The sequence below is a fragment of the Ictidomys tridecemlineatus genome, chromosome 10 (assembly GCF_052094955.1).
Source record: "Ictidomys tridecemlineatus isolate mIctTri1 chromosome 10, mIctTri1.hap1, whole genome shotgun sequence".
Taxonomy (NCBI): domain Eukaryota; kingdom Metazoa; phylum Chordata; class Mammalia; order Rodentia; family Sciuridae; genus Ictidomys; species Ictidomys tridecemlineatus.
Genome location: NC_135486.1, coordinates 78,527,119 through 78,550,449, shown reverse-complemented (window position 1 = coordinate 78,550,449; position 23,331 = coordinate 78,527,119). Strand labels below are relative to the sequence as shown.

At 35.7% G+C, this 23,331-nt stretch overlaps 1 protein-coding gene and 1 non-coding gene across 2 annotated transcripts in view; one reads left to right on the top strand and one right to left on the bottom strand.

Annotated features, from left to right (window-relative positions):
• Positions 1-23,331, top strand: part of Gpr158 (G protein-coupled receptor 158) — a 390,707-nt gene that overhangs the window by 315,744 nt on the left and 51,632 nt on the right. Inside the window, exon 7 of the mRNA XM_005320245.5 lies at positions 1,842-1,951. Coding sequence (XP_005320302.2) covers positions 1,842-1,951 — 110 coding nt within the window. The remainder of the gene's footprint in view (positions 1-1,841; positions 1,952-23,331) is intronic.
• On the bottom strand, positions 12,975-13,047 carry Trnat-ugu (transfer RNA threonine (anticodon UGU)). The gene has a single exon. It is a non-coding gene; the product is annotated as a tRNA-Thr (tRNA).

Here is a 23,331-nt window from a genome sequence, read left to right as displayed (position 1 = left end):
AAATTTAAAACATCTGCAGAATTCTGCATTATAATTATTCACCTTTGCTCATTCATTTACTCATTCAGAGATAGCTTACTGAATAATGGTAAGTTTTACAATAGCTCCCAGGATTTTTGCAGTCTCAGGAGTCCACTGTACTAGAATTATTTCTAATGCCATTGCTAGAAGAAATTTTTGAGATTTTATGTGTTCTCTATTTTAGATTCCTAGTCTCTAGACTATATTTCTCCCAGGCATAAAAAGGAACATGTATATTCCCCAAGGTTTCTCTTTTGTTTTCCTCCTAAGTTTTCTTTCCAGTTTTCAGCTTTGATTCCTTAATAAACAATAGAGCTTGCTTTGCAGAACTCATAATTAGTGTTAGATTCTTGTATTATTGAAATGTCTAAAATATATGAGCTAAAATATAATACAAATTTATAGAAACAAGTCTAAAATGTATGAGCATAAAACAGAATATAAATTTATAGAAATATAACCTGTTTTGTGAAAATAATAAAAAAGAAGGGGATTTATATTATTTTTTGAAATTTTGCCAAATTTAAACATTTTTTTGAAAAATTCTGAAGACAAATCTTGATCTGTATCTTTACAATACCTAGTGAATTGGATAATTAAAGTACTGTGTGTATGTATGGCCCTGGGAATTTATGTCTCTGGTACAAAACAACAACAACAACAACAATAGGGTTTTGGCAGTGGCTATATTTTCTGTTGTGATGGTCTTGATTTCAACAGAATCAGTTCAGGCCAACTGCTCTACCAGAATAACATAAATCTGCATTTTTCAACAACATTAATCCTTTAGTGCTACACAGAGCTCTTTAGGCATGGTCAAACCAATTCTTAGTTTACAAGACCTTGCTGAAAATCAAACAGCAACATATGAAAAGTGATAGAATGCCTTGCAATATCTTTTGGCCGTCCCATGCCCCATCGTCATTTAGAATGAGCTACTCAGTCCTTAATAGTCCTACTGGAATTAGACAGATATTCACCGTAGTGTCTATATTACTTTAATTCAAACCCCTTTTTACATTTCATTTCCCTCCTAATTTGGATCTTGTATCAGCAGCACATACCACAATGCCCAAAATGTTTAATTATTACTTGTTGAATGAAAATTCTGGAGTAGAAGCAAGGAGTTAGTGAATTAATGGACCCAAATAATATGAAGTAAAAATGAGCTGGCTATTCCTATAATCCCAGCTATCCAGAAAACTGAGGCAAGAACAGTTCAAGGCCCACCTGGCCAACTTAGTGAGACCCTGTCTCAAAATAAAATGAAGATAAGGCCTGAGGATGAAGCTCATTGGTAGTGCTTGCCTAGCATGCACAAAGCCCTAGTTTTGATCCCCCGGAGTTCAAATGAAGAAAAAAAAAATGAAATGAGGGATTATTTATAGGGAGTGCAGTCTGAGGTGATCTTAGGAATCTTAGGACTACCTCAGAGAGCAGAAAGGTACTGTAGGTGGGAATAAGCAAGGGTGTGGTGGAGAATGGCAATGGGGGTCACCTAGATTGCCTATGTTGGGAAGTAAAAAGAGGATAAGTTTGGACTACTAGAGACATAGAAACTCTATTAATAGAAACTCCTCAATGTTGCATATAAAGAACTTATATTTTATTTTGAAGTAAAAAAACAATTTGAAGTCGAGACTGTAGTCTTTCAATCTGGACAATGAGTGATTAAAGTAACATTTTGAAGAATTATTCAAATAAGTTTGTGCTTATATAAACCTCAGATGTACAAAACATCAGGTTATGAAATATTAACTTTAGTCTGTGGGTCATCAGCTGATCCTGAAGTTTTCTTTCTTTGTGTTCTCATCCTACAGGTTGTTATTTTGTACTTTGAGCCAAGTACATTTCGCTGTATTCTCCTAAGATGGGTCCGTCTTCTTGGTTTTGCCACTGTTTATGGAACAGTCACTCTCAAGCTTCACAGGTATATTTTATTAGTCTTTCATTTCAGTGGAAAGATCAGATTGTTTGGTTTCGCATGTAATTGTAGGCTGGATTGGCCTCTTCAATGGTTTAATTTCAAGAATTTAGATAGCAAGATGATATGTATTTTTCAATTTCAAAGCAATTACTTTAAAGTCTCTAGGGAAATTTTTAATATAACAGAACTCTTTGATGCTTTAGTAAAATGTCCTCAATTATGGAAAGGGTTAGTTCTAAAAAAAATTAGAATGTTAAACAGTATTTACTAGCTAAAAACAGGAAGGAATACAAAGACAATACAGCTGAAATGATGATTCATGTATGAGTTACCATGGAATCCTGTATGGGAGAATTGAGCTATATGCTTGTTTGACAAAAACTATTGTCCTCCATTCCTAATCTCCATGTTCCAGGGTAATCCTGCTGATAGATTCTATGAGCAAAGTTAATTTCTTGGTTTTCATCCTTAACTAGTATGTTTCAGTGATTATCAGTCTTGACAATGAAGAATACCATAAATTTCTTTAGACTTGGTTTCAAAAGTAAATATACTAATAATGAGGCAATAAAACAAACTACCTGTCCACAGGGGCAAGGGTTGGCTTGAAATTATTGAAGACTTTTTTCTTGCCTCCTGTTTCCAAGTTTAAAAAAAATCTCAGTGATGTTGTGCCAAAAAAACATAGGAGAAAGAATTCTCCAGTAGGAATAAATTTTAATCATATAGAGAAAACTCTTGTATGAATTATCTTTAAACTTTTAGAAAACCATAGTAAGCCATTCATGCTAATTTGATAATAAGTGTTTCTAAGTAAAAGTCTTCGAATATGAGTCTGTATTACACAATGATATATTTAAGATGTCATAATATGCTTCAGAAACATAATTTGTTTTTAAATGTCTACCCTTTCAACTTTTTTAAAAAATATACTAATTACACCACATAAGAATCTGTTTTATTTCTTTTCCTTTCCTTTGTCTCTCTCCCTCCCTTCCCTTTCTAAATCTCCTTCCTCCTCTCCTTCTTTCTCCTTCTCTCTCTTTCTTTCCCCTCCCTCTCTCTCCATCCATCCATCCCTCCCTTTTTTCCTTCCTTCCTTCCTTCCTTCCTTCCTTCCTTCCTTCCTTCCTTCCTTCCTTCATTTTCTTCTTTTCCATACTTAATTACTAGGAATGCTCCAAATTATCTTTTTGGAACAAATATGAATATTCTTGACTCTCAAGATTTCTTTGTTATATACATGGTAAATTGCAAAGAATATTGGAATGACTTTGAGATGATCCGATTTAAATCTGAATTTGGCTTCTTATGTAAGAAATCAAGGCCTGTCTTTCTTATAAAGGAGAGGCTTGGACGATCTAAAATGTTCTTTCTGGCTTTCCCTCACTTGTTCCACATTATAGCATACTTTGCTGCTGTTTCCTTCTGCTCTTGAAGTGCCTTCCAGATTTCCCATTCTTTATATGATAGCTATTTCAACTGATACTCACTAAAGAAAATAAGAAATCAATGGCAGTATTTAGTATACTATAACTCTTCCAGAAATTCTGAAAGAATAGGTACACTTCTGTGTTTTGAAAATTACCTCTTACCCTACTAGTCTAATGCTTAGTGTCTATTGGGGTCTCTGTTGTAATACTTTCACAGCTTTATAGTTTTCTTAATTATTTTTCTTTTTTTTAATTGATTGTTCAAAACATTACAGAGCTCAAGACATATCATCTTTCATACATTCGACTCAATTGGGTTTTGAACTCCCCAAATACATAATACAGACTCACTTCTGTTACATACTCACATTTTTACATAATGGCATATTAGTGACTGTTGTATTCTGCTACCTTTCCCATCCCCTACTATCCCCCCTCCCCTCCCCTCCCCTCCCATCTTCCCTCTCTACCTCCTCTGCTGTTGTTCAATTCTCTCCCCTTTTTCCCCCCACCCCCTTGCCCCTCATAACCTCTTATAATTTTGTGTATCACTGAAGGTCTCCTACCATTTCCATATGTTTTCCCTTCTCTCTTCCTTTCTCTCCCCCCATTCGTCTTAGTTTACTGTTAGTCTTTTCCTCATGCTCTTCCTTCCTGTTCTATTCTTAGTGGCTCTCTTTATATCAAAGAAGACATTTGACATTTGTTTTTTAGGGCTTGGCTAGCTTCACTTAGCATAATCTGCTCTAATGCCATCCATTTCCCTGCAAATTCTATGATTTTGTCGTTTCTTAGTGCTGCATAATACTCCATTGTGTATAGCTGCCACAATTTTTTTATCCACTCATCTATTGAAGGGCATCTAGGTTGGTTCCACAGTCTAGCTATTGTGAATTGTGCTGCTATAATCATTGATGTGGCCGTATCCGTATAGTGCGCTCTTTTAAGGTCCTCAGGGAATAGTCCAAGAAGGGCAATAGCTGGGTCAAATGGTGGATCCATTCCCAGCTTTCCCAGGAATCTCCATACTACTTTCCAAATTGGCCTCACCATTTTGCAGTCCCACCAGCAGTGAACAAGTGTGCCCTTTTCCCCACATCCTCGCCAACACTTATTATTGTTTGACTTCATAATGGCTGCCAATCTTACAGGAGTGAAATGGTATCTTAGGGTGGTTTTGATTTGCATGTCTCTGATTGCTAGAGATGGTGAGCATTTTCTCATGTGCTTGTGGATTGATTGTATGTCCTCCTCTGAGAAGTGTCTGTTCAGGTCCTTGGCCCATTTGTTGATTGGATTATTTGTTATCTTATTGTTTAATTTTTTGAGTTCCTTGTACATTCTGGATATTAGGGCTCTATCTGAGGTGTGAGGGGTAAAAATTTGTTCCCAGGATGTAGGCTCTCTATTTACCTCTTTTACTGTTTCTCTTGCTGAGAAAAAACTTTTTAGTTTAAGTAGGTCCCATTTGTTTATTCTTGTTATTAACTCTTGGGCTACGGGCGTTCTATTAAGGAATTTGGAGCCCGACCCCACAATATGTAGATCGTAGCCAACTTTTCCTTCTATCAGACGCAGTGTCTCTGTTTTTATATCTAGCTCCTTGATCCATTTTGAGTTAACTTTTGTGGCTGGTGAGAGAAAGGGATTCAATTTCATTTTGTTGCATATGGATTTCCAATTTTCCCAACACCATTTGTTGAAGATGCTATCCTTCCTCCATTGCATGTTTTTAGCCCCTTTATCAAATATAAGATAGTTGTAACTTTGTGGATTAGTCTCTGTGTCCTCTATTCTGTACCATTGGTCCACCTGCCTGTTTGGTACCAGTACCATGCTGTTTTTGTTACTATTGCTCTGGTATCGCTATACCTCCAGATTCACACTTCCTGCTTAGAATTGCTTTTGCTATTCTGGGTCTTTTGTTTTTCCATATGAATTTCATGATTGCTTTATCTATTTCTACAAGAAATGTCTTTGGGATTATGATTGGCATCGCATTAAACCTGTAGAGAACTTTGGGTAATATCGCCATTTTGATGATGTTAGTTCTGCCTATCCATGAACAGGGTACATTTTTCCATCTTCTGAGATCTTCTTCTATCTCTCTCTTTAGGGTTCTGTAGTTTTCATTGTATAAATCTTTCACCTCTTTTGTTAGGTTGATTCCCAAGTATCTTATTTTCTTTGAGGATATTGTGAATGGAGTGGTTTTCCTTATTTCCATTTCAGAGGTTTTGTTGCTGATATACAGGAATGCCTTTGATTTGTGCGTGTTGATTTTATATCCTGCCACTTTGCTGAATTCATTTATTAACTCTAGCAGCTTCTTTGTAGATCCTTTTGGGTCTGTTAAGTAAATTATCATGTCATCTGCAAATAGCGATAATTTAATTTCTTCTTTTCCTATTTTTATGCCTTTAATTTCTTTTGTCTGTCTAATTGCTCTGGCTAGTACTTCGAGAACTAAATTGAATAGAAGTGGTGATAGAGGACATCCCTGTCTTGTTCCAGATTTTAGAGGGAATGCCTTCAGTTTTTCTCCGTTTAGGATGATGCTAGCCTGAGGTTTAGCATATATAGCTTTTACAATGTTGAGGTAAGTTCCTGTTATCCCTAGTTTTTCTAATGTTTTGAACATAAAGGGATGTTGTATTTTGTCAAATGCTTTTTCTGCATCTATCGAGATGATCATATGGTTCTTGTCTTTAAGCCTATTGATGTGGTGAATAGCATGTATTGATTTCCGTATATTGAACCAGACTTGCATCCCAGGGATGAATCCTACTTGATCATGGTGCACAAGTTTTCTGATATGTTTTTGTATTTGATTCGCCAGAATTTTATTGAGAATTTTTGCATCCAAGTTCATTAGAGATATTGGTCTGTAGTTTTCTTTCTTTGAAGTGTCTTTGTCTGGTTTTGGGATCAGGGTGATGTTGGCCTCATAGAATGAATTTGGAAGAGCTCCTTCTTTTTCTATTTCTTGAAATAGTTTGAAAAGTATTGGTATTAGTTCTTCTTTGAAGGTTTTGAAGAACTCCGCTGTATACCCATCAGGTCCAGGGCTTTTCTTGGTTGGTAGTCTTTTGATGGCTTCTTCTATTTCTTCCTTTGTTATTGGTCTGTTTAAATTGTGTGTGTCTTCCTGTCTCAATCTGGGCAAATCATATGCCTTAAGAAATTTATCGATATCTTCGCTATCTTCTATTTTATTAGAATATAGTGTTTCAAAATACTTTCTAATTATCTTCTGTATTTCTGTAGTGTCTGTTGTGATATTGCCTTTTTCATCCCATATATTAGTAATTTGAGTTCTCTCTTCTTCTTTTTGTTAGCATAGCTAAGGGCTTGTCTATCTTATTTATTTTTTCAAAGAACCAACTTTTAGTTTTATCAATTTTTTCAATGGTTTTTTTTGTTTCAATTTCATTTATTTCTGCTCTAATTTTAATTATTTCTTGTCTTCTACTACAATTGCTGTTGTTTTGTTCTTCCTTTTCTAGGTTTTTGAGGTATAGTGTGAGTTCATTTATTTGTTGGTTTTTTCTTTTTTTGATGAAAGAACTCCAGGATATGAATTTCCCTCTTAAAACTGCTTTCATTGTGTCCCATAGATTCCGGTATGTTGTGTCTATATTATCATTTGACTCTAAGAATTTTTTTATCTCTTCCTTTATGTCTTCTGTAACCCATTGATCATTCAATAACATATTGTTCATTTTCCATGTGGTGTAGGATTTTTCCTTCCTTTTTTTATCATTGATTTCCAATTTCATTCCATTATGGTCAGATATGGTGCATGGTATTATCTCCACACTTTTATATTTACTAAGATTTGCCTTATGGCATAATATATGGTCTATTTTTGAGTAGGATCCATGTGCTGCTGAGAAGAACGTGTATCCACTTGATGATGGTTGGTATATTCTATATATGTCAGTTAGGTCTAGGTTATTGATTGTGCTGTTGAGTTCTATAGTTTCTTTATTCAGTTTTTGTCTAGAGGATCTGTCTAATGGCGAGAGCAGTGTGTTGAAGTCACCCGTAATTATTGTGTTATGGTCTATTTGACTCTTGAACTTGAGGAGCGTTTGTTTTATGTAGATTGCAGCTCCATTGTTTGGTGCATACAAATTGATAATTGTTATGTCTTGTTGGTGGATGGTCCCTTTTAACAGTATATAGTGTCCTTCTTTATCCTTCTTAATTAACTTAGGTTTGAAGTTGATTTTATTTGATATGAATATGGCCACTCCTGCTTGCTTCCCAGGGCCATGTGAGTGGTATGATTTTTCCCAACCTTTTACCTTCAGCCTGTGTATGTCTTTTCCTATCCTATGAGTCTCCTGAAGGCAGCATATTGTTGGATTTGTTTTTTTGATCCAGGTTGCTAGCCTATGTCTCTTGATTGGTGAGTTTAGGCCATTAACATTTAAAGTTACAATTGAGATATGATTTGTACTTCCAGTCATGCTTCTTTATTTATTTATTTTAGTTTGGCTAGTTTTACTTTTTTGGTTATTTTCCTCCTCCTTTACTGAGATACCTCTTGTTGTTAGTTTTGGGCACTATTTTTCAATTCCTCTTCTTGTAGTATATTGCTCAGAATGCTTTGCAGTGCTGGTTTTCTTGCTGCAAATTCTTTTAGCTTTTGTTTATCATGAAAGATTTTAATTTCGTTGTCAAATCTGAAGCTCAATTTTGCTGGATACAGTATTCTTGGTTGAAATCCATTATTTTTCAGCGTTTGAAATACATTGTTCCAGGATCTTCTCGCTTTCAAAGTCTGTGCTGAGAAATCAGTCGTTAACCTAATTGGTTTACCCCTGAATGTAATCTGTCTCTTTTCTCTGGTAGCTTTTAATATTCTCTCCTTGTCCTGTATGTTGGCTATCTTCATAATTATGTGTCTTGGAGTTGGTCTATTATAGTTTTGAATGTTTGGGGTCCTGTAGGCTTCCAGGATTTGGCAATCCATTCCATCTTTCATCTCTGGGAAGTTTTCTACAATTATTTCATTTAATATGCTGTCCATTCTTTTGGTTTGAATCTCTGTGCCTTCTTCTATCCCGATGACTCTCAAATTTGGTTTTTTAATGACATCCCATATCTCTTGAATAGATTGCTCATGGGATTTAAGCATCTTTTCTGTGTTGACTATACTCTTTTCAAGTTGATAAACCTTGTCTTCATTATCTGATGTTCTGACTTCTACTTGATCAAGTCTATTTGTAATATTCTCGTTTGAGTTTTTAATTTGGTTTATAGTTTCCTGCAATTCTAGAATTATAGTTTGATTCTTTTTAAAGATCTCTATCTCCTGGTGGAGCTCGTTCTTTGCCATTTGAATTTGTTTGTTTAATTCATTTTCAAAATATATTTTTATTGCTTGGACTTGCTGTCTCATGTCTTCTCTAATATTCCTTTCCATTTGAGTTAGGTATGCCTTGAGTTCTTTCCCTATCCCTGCTTCTGATATTTCTATGTCCTCTTGTAGAATTAAGTTGTCTTGCATTGTTTGTACTCCTTTTTTCCCTTGTTTTCTCATGTTGTCCCCGTTGCTTTCCAGCTCTATTTGATTGTCGTGTTTCTGCTCTCTTCTATAGATTTGTTTTGGTTCTGTATTACTCTGATGCCTCTCCTTAGTGTTGTTAAACTATGCCTGCTGATGTGGATTCCACTGTGAAGGAAGATCCGACGTCCGAGCTCCAGTGACGACACTACTTTGCTATGACCGGCCCCAGTTCCTTGCCGGGGTGTCCTGATGAGGTGGTGTGACTGGACTGTCTCTGTTTGATTTCAGCTCCCAGTCGCGGCAGGCAGGCGGTCTCCAGTCGCCCAGTATCACAGGCCGCGGGCGGGTGATCGGTCACCTGCGGCCGGGTGTTCTCCTACCACCCAGCTATGCGGGCAGTGGGTGAATTGTCGCCGGCGGGCCTGCAATTTCCAGCTGCCCAGTCTCGAGGGCCTTGCCTCTAGCCTCCTGGTTTCTCCTGCTAGCCTTCTGTAGCCGCAGGGCAGGCCGCACGAATCAGTCGGCCTGGATCTCCGGGGTCCCACAGTTGGCAATTGGGATCCCAGGCACTCTGTCCTTTGGATTTTTCCTGCTTGCCCCACCCCCAGCTCTAGCTAGACAGGTTTCGTTTTGGCTGCAGATGGGGAGGGGGGGTTGCAGGTCAGGTGCCTCTAGTTCCCCCCTAGTCTTTATGCAGGTTCACTCTGATTCTCCCTCCCCCGGCAAGCCTAGGAGAGATTTTATGCGAGTTCCCGATGTATGGGGGATGGGCTGAGTGCCACACACTTGTTTTGTTGTTGAGATCTGTCAGAGAATGGCGGTGGATATTTCAGCTGTTCAAGATGCTGACTGCTGATTGCCTTGGTGGAGTGTCTGCTGTAGGCGATGGGACTGTACCGCTTCCTTCCCCGTCTAAACTCCCGTACTCAGCCCGGGGGTCAGTGTGGGCTTGGCTGGTGGGATTCCACCTGATCGCAGCCGAGCCTCTCCCTGCTTGCTAATTAATCGCTTCCCTGGGGCGCCACGCCTTCTGTAGCCGCAGGGCAGGCCGCACGAATCAGTCGGCCTGGATCTCCGGGGTCCCACAGTTGGCAATTGGGATCCCAGACACTCTGTCCTTTGGATTTTTCCTGCTTGCCCCTCCCCAGCGCTAGCTAGACAGGTTTCGTTTTGGCTGCAGATGGGGAGGGGGGGTTGCAGGTCAGGTGCCTCTAGTTCCCCCCTAGTCTTTATGCAGGCTCACTCTGATTCTCCCTCCCCCGGCAAGCCTAGGAGAGATTTTATGCGAGTTCCCGATGTATGGGGGATGGGCTGAGTGCCACACACCTGTTTTGTTGTTGAGATCTGTCGGAGAATGGCGGTGGATATTTCAGCTGTTCAAGATGCTGACTGCTGATTGCCTTGGTGGAGTGTCCGCTGTAGGCGATGGGACTGTACCGCTTCCTTCCCCGTCTAAACTCCCGTACTCAGCCAGTTTTCTTAATTATTTTTCTTCTTCACTAATTTACCTTCTCCTTGAGAGTCTTACCACTGAACCCTAGCACTCAGCACAAAGACAGACTGATACATGAAAGGTATTTAAAACTAAAAAGCTGCTTCTCAGAAAGGAAACAATCAAAAAGGTGAAAAGAGTGCCTACATAATGGGAGAAAATCTTTACCACAAGCACCATTTGACCAAGCTATTGCATTCCTCAGTATATATCCAAAGGATTTAAAATCATCATATTACATTGACACAACCACATCAATGTTTATAGCAGCTCAACTCACAATAGCTGAAGTATAGAACCAACCTAGGTACCCTCCAAGAGAGGACTGGATAAAAAAAATATATACACAGTGGTATATTATTCAGTCTCAAACAGGGATGAAATTATGGCATTTGCTGGTAAATGGATGAAGCTGGAAAACATCATGCTAAGCAAAATAAGCCAATCTCAAAGAACCACAGGCCCAATGTTTTCTCTGACAGGCAGATGCTAATTCACACTAAGGGTGTGGGTAGGGAAGAATAGAGGTTACTTTGGATTAGACAGAGGGGAGTGATGGGAGGGGAGAGGGTAAATAAGTAGGAAGGATTGATTGTAGAATTAATCAGACATTATCACCCTATGTGCATGCATGATTACACCACTGGTGTAACTCTACACCTTGTACAATCAGAAAAATGAGAAGTTATAGTCTATTTATATATGATTTGTCAAAATGCATTCTTGTGTCATGTATAACTAATTAGAACAAATTAAAAAACATTAATGGATGAGTGAATGAATGAAAATGTCAGATGCAACTTGGCAACATTTCTCAATAGTGCTCACCACACATAATATATTCAAATTCCCTAAATTACTGTGTGCTACCTCATTGTGTTCCCAAATGTCTGGAACACATAACTCTGTTTTGAGTGAAGGAAATTTGGTAGAATTTGAACACAGTATAAAATACCACTGAATGATAAAGTGGTAAAATTACTTCTATTCTGATTCTCTTTCAATCATTTTGATTATTTGCAGGAGAAAGACAGAACTAGTAGGTATTAATACCTGTCTGATAGTTGATATTGGAACAAAGAACAGATCAGGCTTCAGGCTCACAGTTTTTCACTGTAATTTGCTTTTTTTAAGAGTCATTATTTTTGTTTTACTCTCTATATTTTTATAGTTATTTTTCATTTACAAAAATTGTTATCTATTGTTTTTTCTTTAAGATAATATAAAGTTTTTTAAAAAATATTTTAAAGCAGAAATAGAAACTGATTTTAAAAAAATACTAGCTGGTCCACAGATAATCTTAAGGGTGTAATTTGAGAAACTAGTTTACTTCATTATCTCTTTTGTTCATTTTAAAGGCTGGAACTAAAACTATTTTTTTCTCTATGTGGCTCTGAAAGTCATTGCAGTGAAGAATTACTCCACTAAAGGCTTAAATTGGCTGGAAACTATTTCTAATTTAATGAGCTGAATTATTCTTATCCTGTTATGAACCATTTGGCTTTACTATTATATTCTGGATTTTATTTTCCATATTGCTTAAATTTAGCAGGTTATAATATTGTTTGTCAGTAAACTGAAAAATCAGCATCCAAAAAAACATGAGCAACTTGAAGGAAGGACTGGCTAAGCCAGCTTTGTATTAGGCTTTACTTTGCCCATATTATGTATTCAGGTATTTTTTTAAATAAATGAATGGGTGGATGGTTCTAGTAAATGGAGCCACAAGGTATGTTCTTGGTTGGTATTCCTGAAGAGTCAAGCAACCTGTAACTCTGAATAAAGGACATCTAAGCTTTTCAGTGACAAGATAAAGAAGAAATGCATAAATCTTGACAAACCAAATTTGAATTTCATTTCTACCATTACCTATTTATACTAGCAAGAATAAATTAACGTCTGAGAATTAGCCTTCTTATCTATAAAATAGTTTAATATGTCACTTGAAAAGTTGGAAATATTAAATATAATTTGAATGTACATAAATATACCAGTTTGGAATTGGGAATTGAGAACCACAAGAACTGACATTAAACATTAAAGGAATTTACTGGAAGGATGTGGGGAAGGTCACAGAATTAAAAGGAAAGTTACAGAATCAAGCTGTAAGAGGACCTGATCCAGAGTATGTTATCAAAGTAAACTTGGCTAAGGGGTAATGTCTCTTGAATGCCATAGTCCATTTTCACAAGAATTTCATTTTTCATTTCAAGATTTTTTAAAGTAAAATTAAGTCATATCCCTCTACACAGAAAATTCTAAGAAAATTATGAGTATAGATATATAAAATAATTGTTAGAGTTCCTTAAATTGGCAAGAAAGACGGGAGTTTTCATTTTATTCTAGCATTTCTCTCAAGCATTAGGGAAATATTGAACATTTCTTTCTCTATCACCTGGTGTGGCACTGATTGATTATAGTGTTTATAGAATTTCTAGAGCATTGAAAACTAAAAGAAACATGAAGAAGATATAGGATCTTGTTGTATCTTTGGAAATGGTAATGTTTAGTCTGGGATGGAAACTTAAAAGCATTTACTTTTTAATTATTTATTTGTTTGTTTGTTTATTTATTTATTTATTTTGGTAGTGCTGGGAATTGAACCCAGGGCCTTGTGCATACAAGGCAAGCACTCTACCAACTGAGCTATATCCCCAGCATTTACTTTTATCAAATCTCTGATTTTTTCCTCTGGTGATCTCTTCCTACATTTGCAGCCATACAGCCAAAGACTATCCTAACAATCCAAAGGAAAAAGCCCTCTGATTATTAACACAGTACAACACAAAGGTGTGCAAAGTTGGGGTCAGGTTGGGGTGGAATGTTCTGTCCTTTCTTAGAGGAGTATTTTAGCACTGACATAATTTAGAATCACCAGCATTCGGGATGATCCAAAGCAAACCAAATTTTATTTGTTGATCAGTTTATTTATAGTTATGGGGATGTAATCCAGGGCCTTACACATGGTAAGCACTCACTCTACCACTGAGCTATATCTCCAGCCCCAGACAGACTTTTAGTTATCTTTATTATGCCCTTTCCTTTTCTCTAGACAACAGTCTGTCTCCCTTATTGGCAGGCCATCCATGCAATGCAGTTTATTTGAACCTGAATCTGTACCTCTTTAGAGAAAGAAAGAGAGAAGAATGGAATTTGTTTTTGCTAGTTTAGTATAAATAAGGGGAAAAAAAAGAACTGAAATAGGCAAAAACAAAGAAGATTCATTTATAGAAGGTGTTTGTTTCTGTAACCAGAGATAAATTTGATTTGGTACATGAATGATGTCAGGTGGTTCTAAACAGATATCTAACACTTCCATGAATATCTGCTAAGCTAGTTTGTTTTTGGTGGTGGTGGTGGTGGTGTGGGGGGGGGGGGTTCTTTGTTTGTTTGTTTTATTTGTCCTTCTGTTTTTAAATTCTCAGTCTAGGCTCAGATAAGCCAGGATACCTTCAGGAGGCAATGTGAGGAAATGATTTAAATGAAAGGGGATGGATTTAAAAACAATGCTGGAAAAAAATATTCTTTTCCCTATAATAACGTTTCTGAAAACACATTAGCTTTTCCTTTTTCTAAAGCTAATCAAGAAAAAAACAAAGGACTTTTTTGTTGTTGTTGTACTTTGTTTAAGATGAATATTTAAGCAAGCTATGAAAAGCATTTTTCTGGCTCTGGACTGGGATTTGTCATTTCATGCATTATTCAGCTCTTCTTGCTCTGGGTACAACCCGTAGCAGTTTTCTCTGCTGTGCTCATTAGCACCAAATATTTACAGTTTGTGGGAAGGCTTATTTTTTATATGTTTTAGTTTATTCCTAGTAAATTTTAAAAAGTGAAAGGAAGATATTTATATTTGTTGTATATATTCTTCTAAAGACACATGAAATATAGTAAGATAACTTAAATTTTTAAAAAGGTAGCTATCTAGAAAAGACAAGAGCTTGTAATATATTGAAGATTGTTTCTTTTAGCTTAACTTGTAACAACCATAGGTGGCAGAGAATTTTAAATGAAGCTTTATTTAGCAAATGCCAGAAGTGCCATTATTTTACCTTATTGACTAAGGATAGACTGATCTGCCCTAACAGACCATTGTTAGCCCTCATTTATGAAAGCTGCAAAATAATGGCATTGATTCTTAGGTGACTAGGCAAATGCCTATGGGAATCCATAACACTCTTCTAAAATTCTGCTTACATTTACCCCTGCACATACATGAATGGTGTTTAAAATTTTTAGTAGTCTGTTCCTGTAACAAAATATCTGGGGCAGGCTAACTTTATATAGAAAAGGAATTAATTTGTCTCACAGTTTTGGAGAATGAAAGTTCAAACAGCATAGTGCCACTACTGGCAAAGACCCCATGGCATAGGACATCACATCTCAAACTAGAGAGCTACATGGGGCCAGACTTATTCTTTTAATAGAAATAACTCTGGGTCCCATGAGAACTTCTTTAAAACTTCCTAAAGGCAGCACCCCAATGACCTTAGGACTCCCACTAGGTTCCATATGTCCCATATAACTTCACTGGGACCAAGATTCCAAGACATGAACCTTTGGGGGACATGCTCAAACAATACTCAAACCATAGTAAGGTCATGACTGTCATGACCTATAGTATTTGTTTTGTTTTGTTTTGTGGGAGTACTGGGGATTGAATCCAGGGGCAGTTTTCTGCTAAGGTTGGCAATTGCCAACCTCAGCCAAAACAGTACAACATAATTTATCTTTCAAACACATACCTTTGGACATTGTGTTTTGACTAGAAATTGAAAAGCCTGCCATGTGGCAGCTATGTAGATTCCTGGCAACCCATTTTGCTGAGCTCACTGTGGTTTCTCTTCTTTACTGGATGCCTACTCTGAGATGAAGAATACCTTCAGATGTAAAATTACTCATAGCGGCTTTTCTTAAGAGTCACATTGTTCACTAGAGAATAGGGATTCATTGAATAAATGAATGAATCAGACATAACTTTCCTTTGCTAATATATGAATATATGACCAGTGTATGTACAACCACAAAATGAGGATCCTAATTGGAATCTCAGGTATATTAAAAACAACAAATTTAAAAAGAGAGAAAGAGAGAGAGAAAAAAGGGATTTGCACTTCTGAGGAAGGTCTTTCTTCCAATCAGTGAGTACACTGTTTGAATAGGAAGCTGAGAAAGTTCCAAAGCTAAAGAAAGTTACTTAACTTCAGGGGAAATTGGAAAATACCTGAGACTTTCCTCATGCACCTAAGTTTCTCATATACTAAAAGAATTACTAGATGTCTGAGAAATATGGCATGATTAATACAGATTTTTAAGGATTAAAGTATTAAGCTGATGTTTCAGAACTCTGATACTGGCATTTTAGAAATATTAAAAAACAGTTTTGTGAATGACTTGACTTTCTCTTTTCCTGTTTAATAATTCATTAAGTGCCACTGTGGACTTTCTGAGGTTAAGATTTAGACAGCCTCACTGGAGACACTTTTATTATTTTAAATCATATTTAATGACACAGAAAATATCAAAAGTCATTTGGTTCTTAACAAATATAAATTTACTTTCTAATTTCATTAATTAAGGAAGTATCAGTGTGACATATATCAAAGAAACTCACCTTAGTGCATAGACTATTCATGTGCTATCATGTTTCTAGGTAATCCTCAGAAACTCTGTGTAGTCAGAAACTTAGCTTTTCAGACTCTACATTTTGTCATTCCCATCACTTGTAGGTTTGAAAGCTAGTAACAAAAGTGAGGACCATGAAGACATGAGCAATAAGCAAGCAAGGCTCTCTCACTGCTTTCTGTACTTATCTCTTTTCTGTGACATATTTACAGTCTGTCTGGAGCTACATTAGTCTGTGTCCCTTAAGACCTGTATACAGCTAGCTACTATGAATGGTTCCCACAGGAGCCATGGAAAGAAACCTCCAAAGCTTCAAAAAGTTTTTAATTTTAAAAACTTCAGGCAGAAGATAATTCCCTCTACTCATTCCTCCCTACTCTGCTCCCTCCATTGACTTCTTATCACACTGTCTGTCCACAGTGCTGCAGGGCCCCAGCTGAATGATAGTATTAATGCTAGTATTAATTGTGTCACTCATATCACTTTCAGAAACTAAGAATTTTTAGTAAAATAAAATGGAGGCAAAATTCATTTTAATTATTCTTCCTTTCAGAACAAATTACTATTAGATATGAATAAAATAGGAATGTAACTCACCCAGAAAACTGACACTTAAAACTTTATTTATTCTAATTTCAGATGTCCTACTTCCTTTATATGACATGTATCTTAGATATGCACTTTATTTTATAACATCTATGCTCAGTCTTTCAATTGTGAGCTTCCATTTTTAAAAATATTTATACAGATGCTCTAGTTTCCTAAGTATAGGAAAAAAGTCTTTCATTAGTATATGCAGTTTAGGCGCTGGAGTTGTGGCTCAGTGGTAGAGCACTTGTCTAGCTCATGTGAGGTCCTGGGTTCAATCTTCAGCACCACATAAAAATAAATAAATAAAATAAAGACATATATATAATGTGTAGTTTATTTACTATGTATCATGTTTGAAATATGAAATGTTGAAATATGAGATTTTTGTTACTTAGGTTATGATTTTAACTTACTATGTGTATGTATATTCTAACCAACTTGAAAATGAAAACCAATCTTATAATACAGAATTCATACTTCTCAGACTATAGCTTATAAATATTTTATTGTCCTGATACTCTTTGTTAACAACTCTATATCAAATTTTGTATGTTCTCAAGTGAAAATATTTTCCTTATGTGAATAAGAAAATAATTGGAAATGAAGATTAATTCATTCATTCAGCAAAGAGCCAAGTTTATTTCTTTCCTTACTGTGTTTTTATCTGGTTTTGGGAACAGGATGCAACTGGCTTCATAGAATAAATCTGGGAATCACCTCTCTTTATATTTTATGGAATAATTTGAGGAGGATTGGCACTTGTTCTTTAAAGATTTGGCAGAAGGCAGCTGAGAATCCATCTAGTCTTAGCCATTTCTTTGTTGAAAGGTTTCTCTTTCTTTTGATTTTTTAATTGCTGCTTAAATCTTATTGCTTGATATTGGTCTATTTACATTTTCTGTATTCTCTTGCTTCAATTTGGGCAGGTCACATGCACCTAGAAATTTGTCAATATCATCTAAATTTTCCAATTTACTTGAATATAAATTTTCTTCTAGATTATAAAATTTTCTTCTAGATTTGAGAAATGTCTGGTGATATCACTTTTTCATCTCTAATTGTGTTGATTTGGTCTTTTCTCTCCTTCTTGTGGATAATTTGGCTAAAGGTTTATCAATCTTGTTTACCTCAACAGAGGTTCCAAAAATATATGTTGAAGAAAAGATAGCATTTTTAACAAATGGTGCTGGGGAAACTGGATGTCCATATGTAGAAGAATGACATAAGATCCCTATCTCTACCCAGCATAAAAATCAACTCAAAGTGGATCAAAGACCTAGTAATTAGACCAGAAATTGTAACTGCTAGAAGAAAACATAGACTGAACACTCCAACATATGGCATAGGCACCAACTTCCTAAATAAGACTCCTAAAGCTCAGGAAGTAAAAATAAAAAATCAAAGATGAATAAGTGGGTTGGTATCAAATTAAAAAGCTTCTGCACAGCAAAGGAAACAATAGCACAAAAAAGAACCTACACAATGGGAGAAAATCTTTGTTAGCTTCTTTTTTCTATCTTTCTTTTCTTTTTTTTTTTTTGTATTGTGGATTGAACCCAGGGGCACTTTACCACTAACCCATGTCACCAGCCCTTTTTATTTTTTATTTTGAGACAGGGTCTTACTAAGTTGTAGAGACTGGCTTTGAACTTGTGTTTCTCTTCCTTAGTCTCCAAAGTTACTAGGATTATAGGCTTGAACCAGCTTGCTAGATATTATTCTGACAGGGGATAAATATCTAGAATATATAAAGAACTCAAAAAACTTAATACCAAAAAAAACAGCAACTAATAACCCAATCAATAAATGGGCAAATGATCTAGAGACATTTTTCAAAAAGAGATATTCAAATGTCCAACAAATATATGAAAAAATGTTCAACATCCTCAAAAATCAGGAAAATGCAAATCAAAACTGAACTGAGATTTTTATCTCACTCTAGTTAGAATGGCAATCATTGAGTATACAAATAACAGTGATTGTTGACAAGGCTATAGGGAGAAAAGTTCATTTACACATTGTTGGTTGGACAGCAATTAGCACAACCATATCGGAAAGTGGTATTGAGATTCCTCAAAAGACTGGGACTAGAACCATTGTTTGACCCATTATTCCCACTCCTTGGTATTTATCCAAAAGAATTAAAATCAACATACCACACTAACTCCTTCATACCAATGTTTATAGCAGTATAATTCCCTGTGACAAGTTATGGAGCCAGCATAAGTGCTTGTCAACAAATGGACAAATAAAATGTGGTGTGTAAGTACACAGTAGAGTTTTACTTAGCCATGAAAAAGAATGAAATTTTATCATTCGCTGGAAAATAGGTAGAACTAGAGAACATAATGCTAAGGAAATAATCCAGATTCTGAAAGTAAAGGCTGGGATGTTTTCTTTCATGTGTGGAAATTAGAGAGAGAAAGAAAGGGAAAAAATGAATTAAAAAAGTGGGATCTCATGAAAATAGAGAGAGACTATTAGAGTAAAAGGACAGCAAGGGGAAGAGGAGTCATGGGGAAGTACTAGGGAATGAAACCTACCAAATTATGCTGTGTCCATGTGTAGATAAACCATAATGAATCCTGCCTTTATATATAATTATAATGTGTTAATTGAAAAAAAATAATAGAAAGGAGATCAGTAGATTAGAGCAATTGAATCTGGAGAAGGGAGGAGTGGAGGGAAAGGAAAGTACTGGGGAATGAGATTGATCAAATTATATTGTGTGCATGTACAAATATGACATAATGGGTTCCACTATTAAGTATAATTACAATGTACCAATAAAAATGAAATAAAAGCCAAGGGGAAATAGCCTGCAGCTGTCACCTGTCCTATCACCTAGACCCAGAGTCAGGTCCTTATAATGTTTAAGGATTGATACATTATGATCCTTCCAATGTGGCAGCAGTTCACTTGGCCTTAGACCACTCTGCTGCCCTTCACCCAGAATCTGCACATATCCAGTGAAAAATATCAGAGTTGTATCAATAAATAATTAAATAATGGAAGTACAACTATTATAGATATTCCTGGAAAGACAAACTATGAACAGTGATTCAAGAAGAAACAGAAACTAAACATCTGTAATAAGAGAAGACATTGAATTAGTAATCAAAAAGTTTACCACCAAAAATATCCAAAGACTAAATAACTTCATCAATGCATTATAACAAAGACTTAACACCAGTTCTTCACAAATCAAAACCAGATAACTATATCACAAGATAATAAAGCTATAAATCAATATTCCTTATTAATGGTGATATAAAACTTCAACAAAAAATTAGCAAACAGAACCCAGGAACTTCTAAAAAGGATTATATATCATGACTAAGTAGGATTTAGCCCAGCAGTACAAGAATGATTCAATTTTCAAAATATCAATGTAACAGAATATAATAAAAGATAAATCCCATATGTTAGAGAAAAAGAATTTGACAAAATCCAACACATTCTCATGATTTAAAAAACATTCAACAAACTGGGAATGTAAGAATACTTAACACCACTTGCTAAAAACCATCCACACAAAACCCCATAGCTGACATGATGTTTAATAATGAAGGACAGAAGTCTTATACCTTAAGATCAGGAACAAGATGAGAATGTTCTTACCACTTCTATTCAACATTCAACATTCTCTTGAAAGATTTTGCCTGAGCATTTAGGCCACAAAAAAGAAATAGCCAATACAGAGATGGAAGGAAAAAGTAAACCTATCTCTATTTGCAGATGACATGATCTTACTAAAGAGAAAATCATTAAGAACGCACTGAAAAACTACTAGCACTAATAAATGAGTTCACCAAACTTATAAAAGATCAATATATAAAAATCAATTCTATTTCTCTATACTAGAAATACACAAACTAAAACTCAAATAAAAATTAAATTTAGAGGAGTATAACAATAAATTTTTAGAAATTAACACTGAACTATGAGACGGGTGCACCAAAAACTATAAAATATTGTTGAAAAAAATTAAGTTTTAAATAAATGGAAAGACATCCATGTTAGTGGTTTGGAAAAGTTAGTATTGTTAAGATTGCAATACTACCCAAATTGATTCAATATAATTACTATTAAAAAACAGCTATTATTTTTGAGAAATTAACAAGTTTATCCTGAAATTGATGTGGTAATGCACAGAACCTAGAATAGCTAAAACAATCTTAAAAAAGAACAAAGTTGGAGGGCTCACACTTCCTGATTTCAAATTTTACTCCAAAGCTACCACAAGCAAGGGAGTGTGGTATTGAATAAGAAAAGAAATACAAATCAATAGAATAGAATTGAGCATCAAGAGCTAAACCTGTAAGCTTATGGTCAATTGACTTTTTTTATAAGGCTGCTAAGACAATTCAGTGAAGAAAGATAGTCTTTTCAGTAATGCTATTGCAAATTTTGGTATCCACATAAAGGGGCAGCCAGATAGCCCAGATGAAAGAACAAAGTCGTCCCTCTATCTTACACCATATACAAAAATTGATTCCAGATGAATAGAAGAACTAAATGTAAGTACTAAAACTGTAAAACTCTTAAAAGAAAACAGGTATATATATTCATAACTTTGGGATGATAGCAAAAGCACAAGCAATGAGGGAAAAATTGGCCTTCAAATTTTAAATTTTGTGTATCAAAACACACTATCAAAAAAGTAAAAAGAAAGTTCACAGAATGGGAGAATATATTTGCAAATAATCTGTCTAAAAAGGGTCTGACATCTAGAATATATAAAGAATTATAACTCAACAACTAAAGGACAAAAAAAACATTTAAAAATTAGAATTGACAGTTTTCCGAAGAAAATATGCAAATAGCCTAAATTGAAAAGATATCCAATGAAACTAGTAATTTAAAAAGGGTATTTTAAAATATATATATATATATATATTTAAAAATTCTTACTAATATTGAAAATCATATATATATATATATGATTTTCAATATTAGTAAGTATCCAGTGAGGTAAGACACTAATAGTATCCTTGTGTATGTGTGGGGTGGGGGATGGGAGTGTTAATCAGCACTCTATCAATATTTAGTACAATGTATTAAGAACTTTTTAAAAACTGAATTTTTAAAATTTCTGAAATCTAAAGAAAGCATAAAAGTGGCATAAAACAAGGAAATCATTTGATTAAATGGTTGTGTGTTATCAAAGATCATGACCTTTACAAATACAGAATTTTATTCAATAATGCTTAGATATCACATACGGAACAAAGCAAAATATTATATACAATAACCCTAATATTATAAAATATTTTATTTATGTATAAAAAAATTCTAGAGAATAAAATTCAACTAAATGCTATTTATACATAATTGTTTCTCATTTCATTCTTTGTTTATGATTTTCTAATTTTATATTTTGACCATATGTTATAGTTTTAATGGAGGAATCAATTTACATGTAAAAATAGATTCATCTTAGTTTTAGTTTATAACACTAATGATTTATAATAGGCAAGGCAAGATAAAAGACACTTTGGGACCTACAAAGAAATTTAAATAAAAGAGCTTTAAATCTAGTAGTGAGACAAAATATAAAAAATTAAATAGCACAACAACCATAAGAGCAATCAGAACAGCACTTTTAAATTAATTTCCAAGTTTTATTGACAACTGAAAGTTCTTTATAAACATTAATAAGATATCTACACATTTAAAAATATTGGCAAACCCAACAATGGTTATGTGTTAACACAGTTACCTCCTAAATTTTATCTGTGGTTGCAGCCTCTGTTTCCTGGCTAATAAATCTTGTGTATTTTACTGTGGGTTAATGTTAAGGTGAAAACAAAGATTTCTTTAGGGTTTTTAAAACTACTACTTTTAAATATTTCTTTTATAAAAGACTAACATCTAAAAATAGGTTAAAGATACTGATGTGCAACTATTCTTTAAAAAGTTAGTAGTTTTGCAACATGGCTTTTTGGTGGGGAGGTAGCACTCCCATGACCTGCTCCACTTTGCTGGCAGAGAGCAAGTTCAGAACAACCGGATGCTGTCTTGTCAGGAACATCCAGCAAAGTTGGGCTGTGGTGAAACTTAAGGGAGGAGTTTGAGCATCTCAGAGGCTGTGGAGTGCTCGGGCACTGATTCAGCAGAGGTACTGGCTGGTTGATTGGCGACCCGCCACAGTCGGAGGTGACTCAGCGCTACAGTGACCCACCAGTGGCGTTGAGAAACAAAACTTCAGATCCTGTGAGGAGATACCAACCGAGCTTCCAGGGGCCAGCGGACCAAGATCTGAGACTGGGACTTAGGAGAGACAGACCAGACCCACCCTTCCCATTGGACACCCCAGCAAGGAGACTGGTGTCCACCACAGCAGAGAACTGACGTCATCAGAGTTCCGCTGATGGATTGCTCCACAGTGAAACTGGCGACCACAGGTGTGTGACCCTCAGCCCACCATATCCATACAGCTGGGAAAACTGAAAAATCTCTCCCTAGTTCTCCGTGACCATGAGCCCAGGGAAACAGGAAGGGCACCTGACCTCCAACTCCCCCTCCCACCAGTGGAGACAGCCAAGGCCTTTTTCACCAGCTCTCAAGGGCATAGCTATGGAAGGGAATCAGGCAAAATAAGCTGCCAGTCCCCAGCTCCTGTGTTCCACAACCTTGGGTCTGTGTGAATGGCAAACAGAGAGAGCACCCAGGCCTTCAAGACAGCAGGACATCCAGGGGACTACAGGCCCTGAGTATAGCT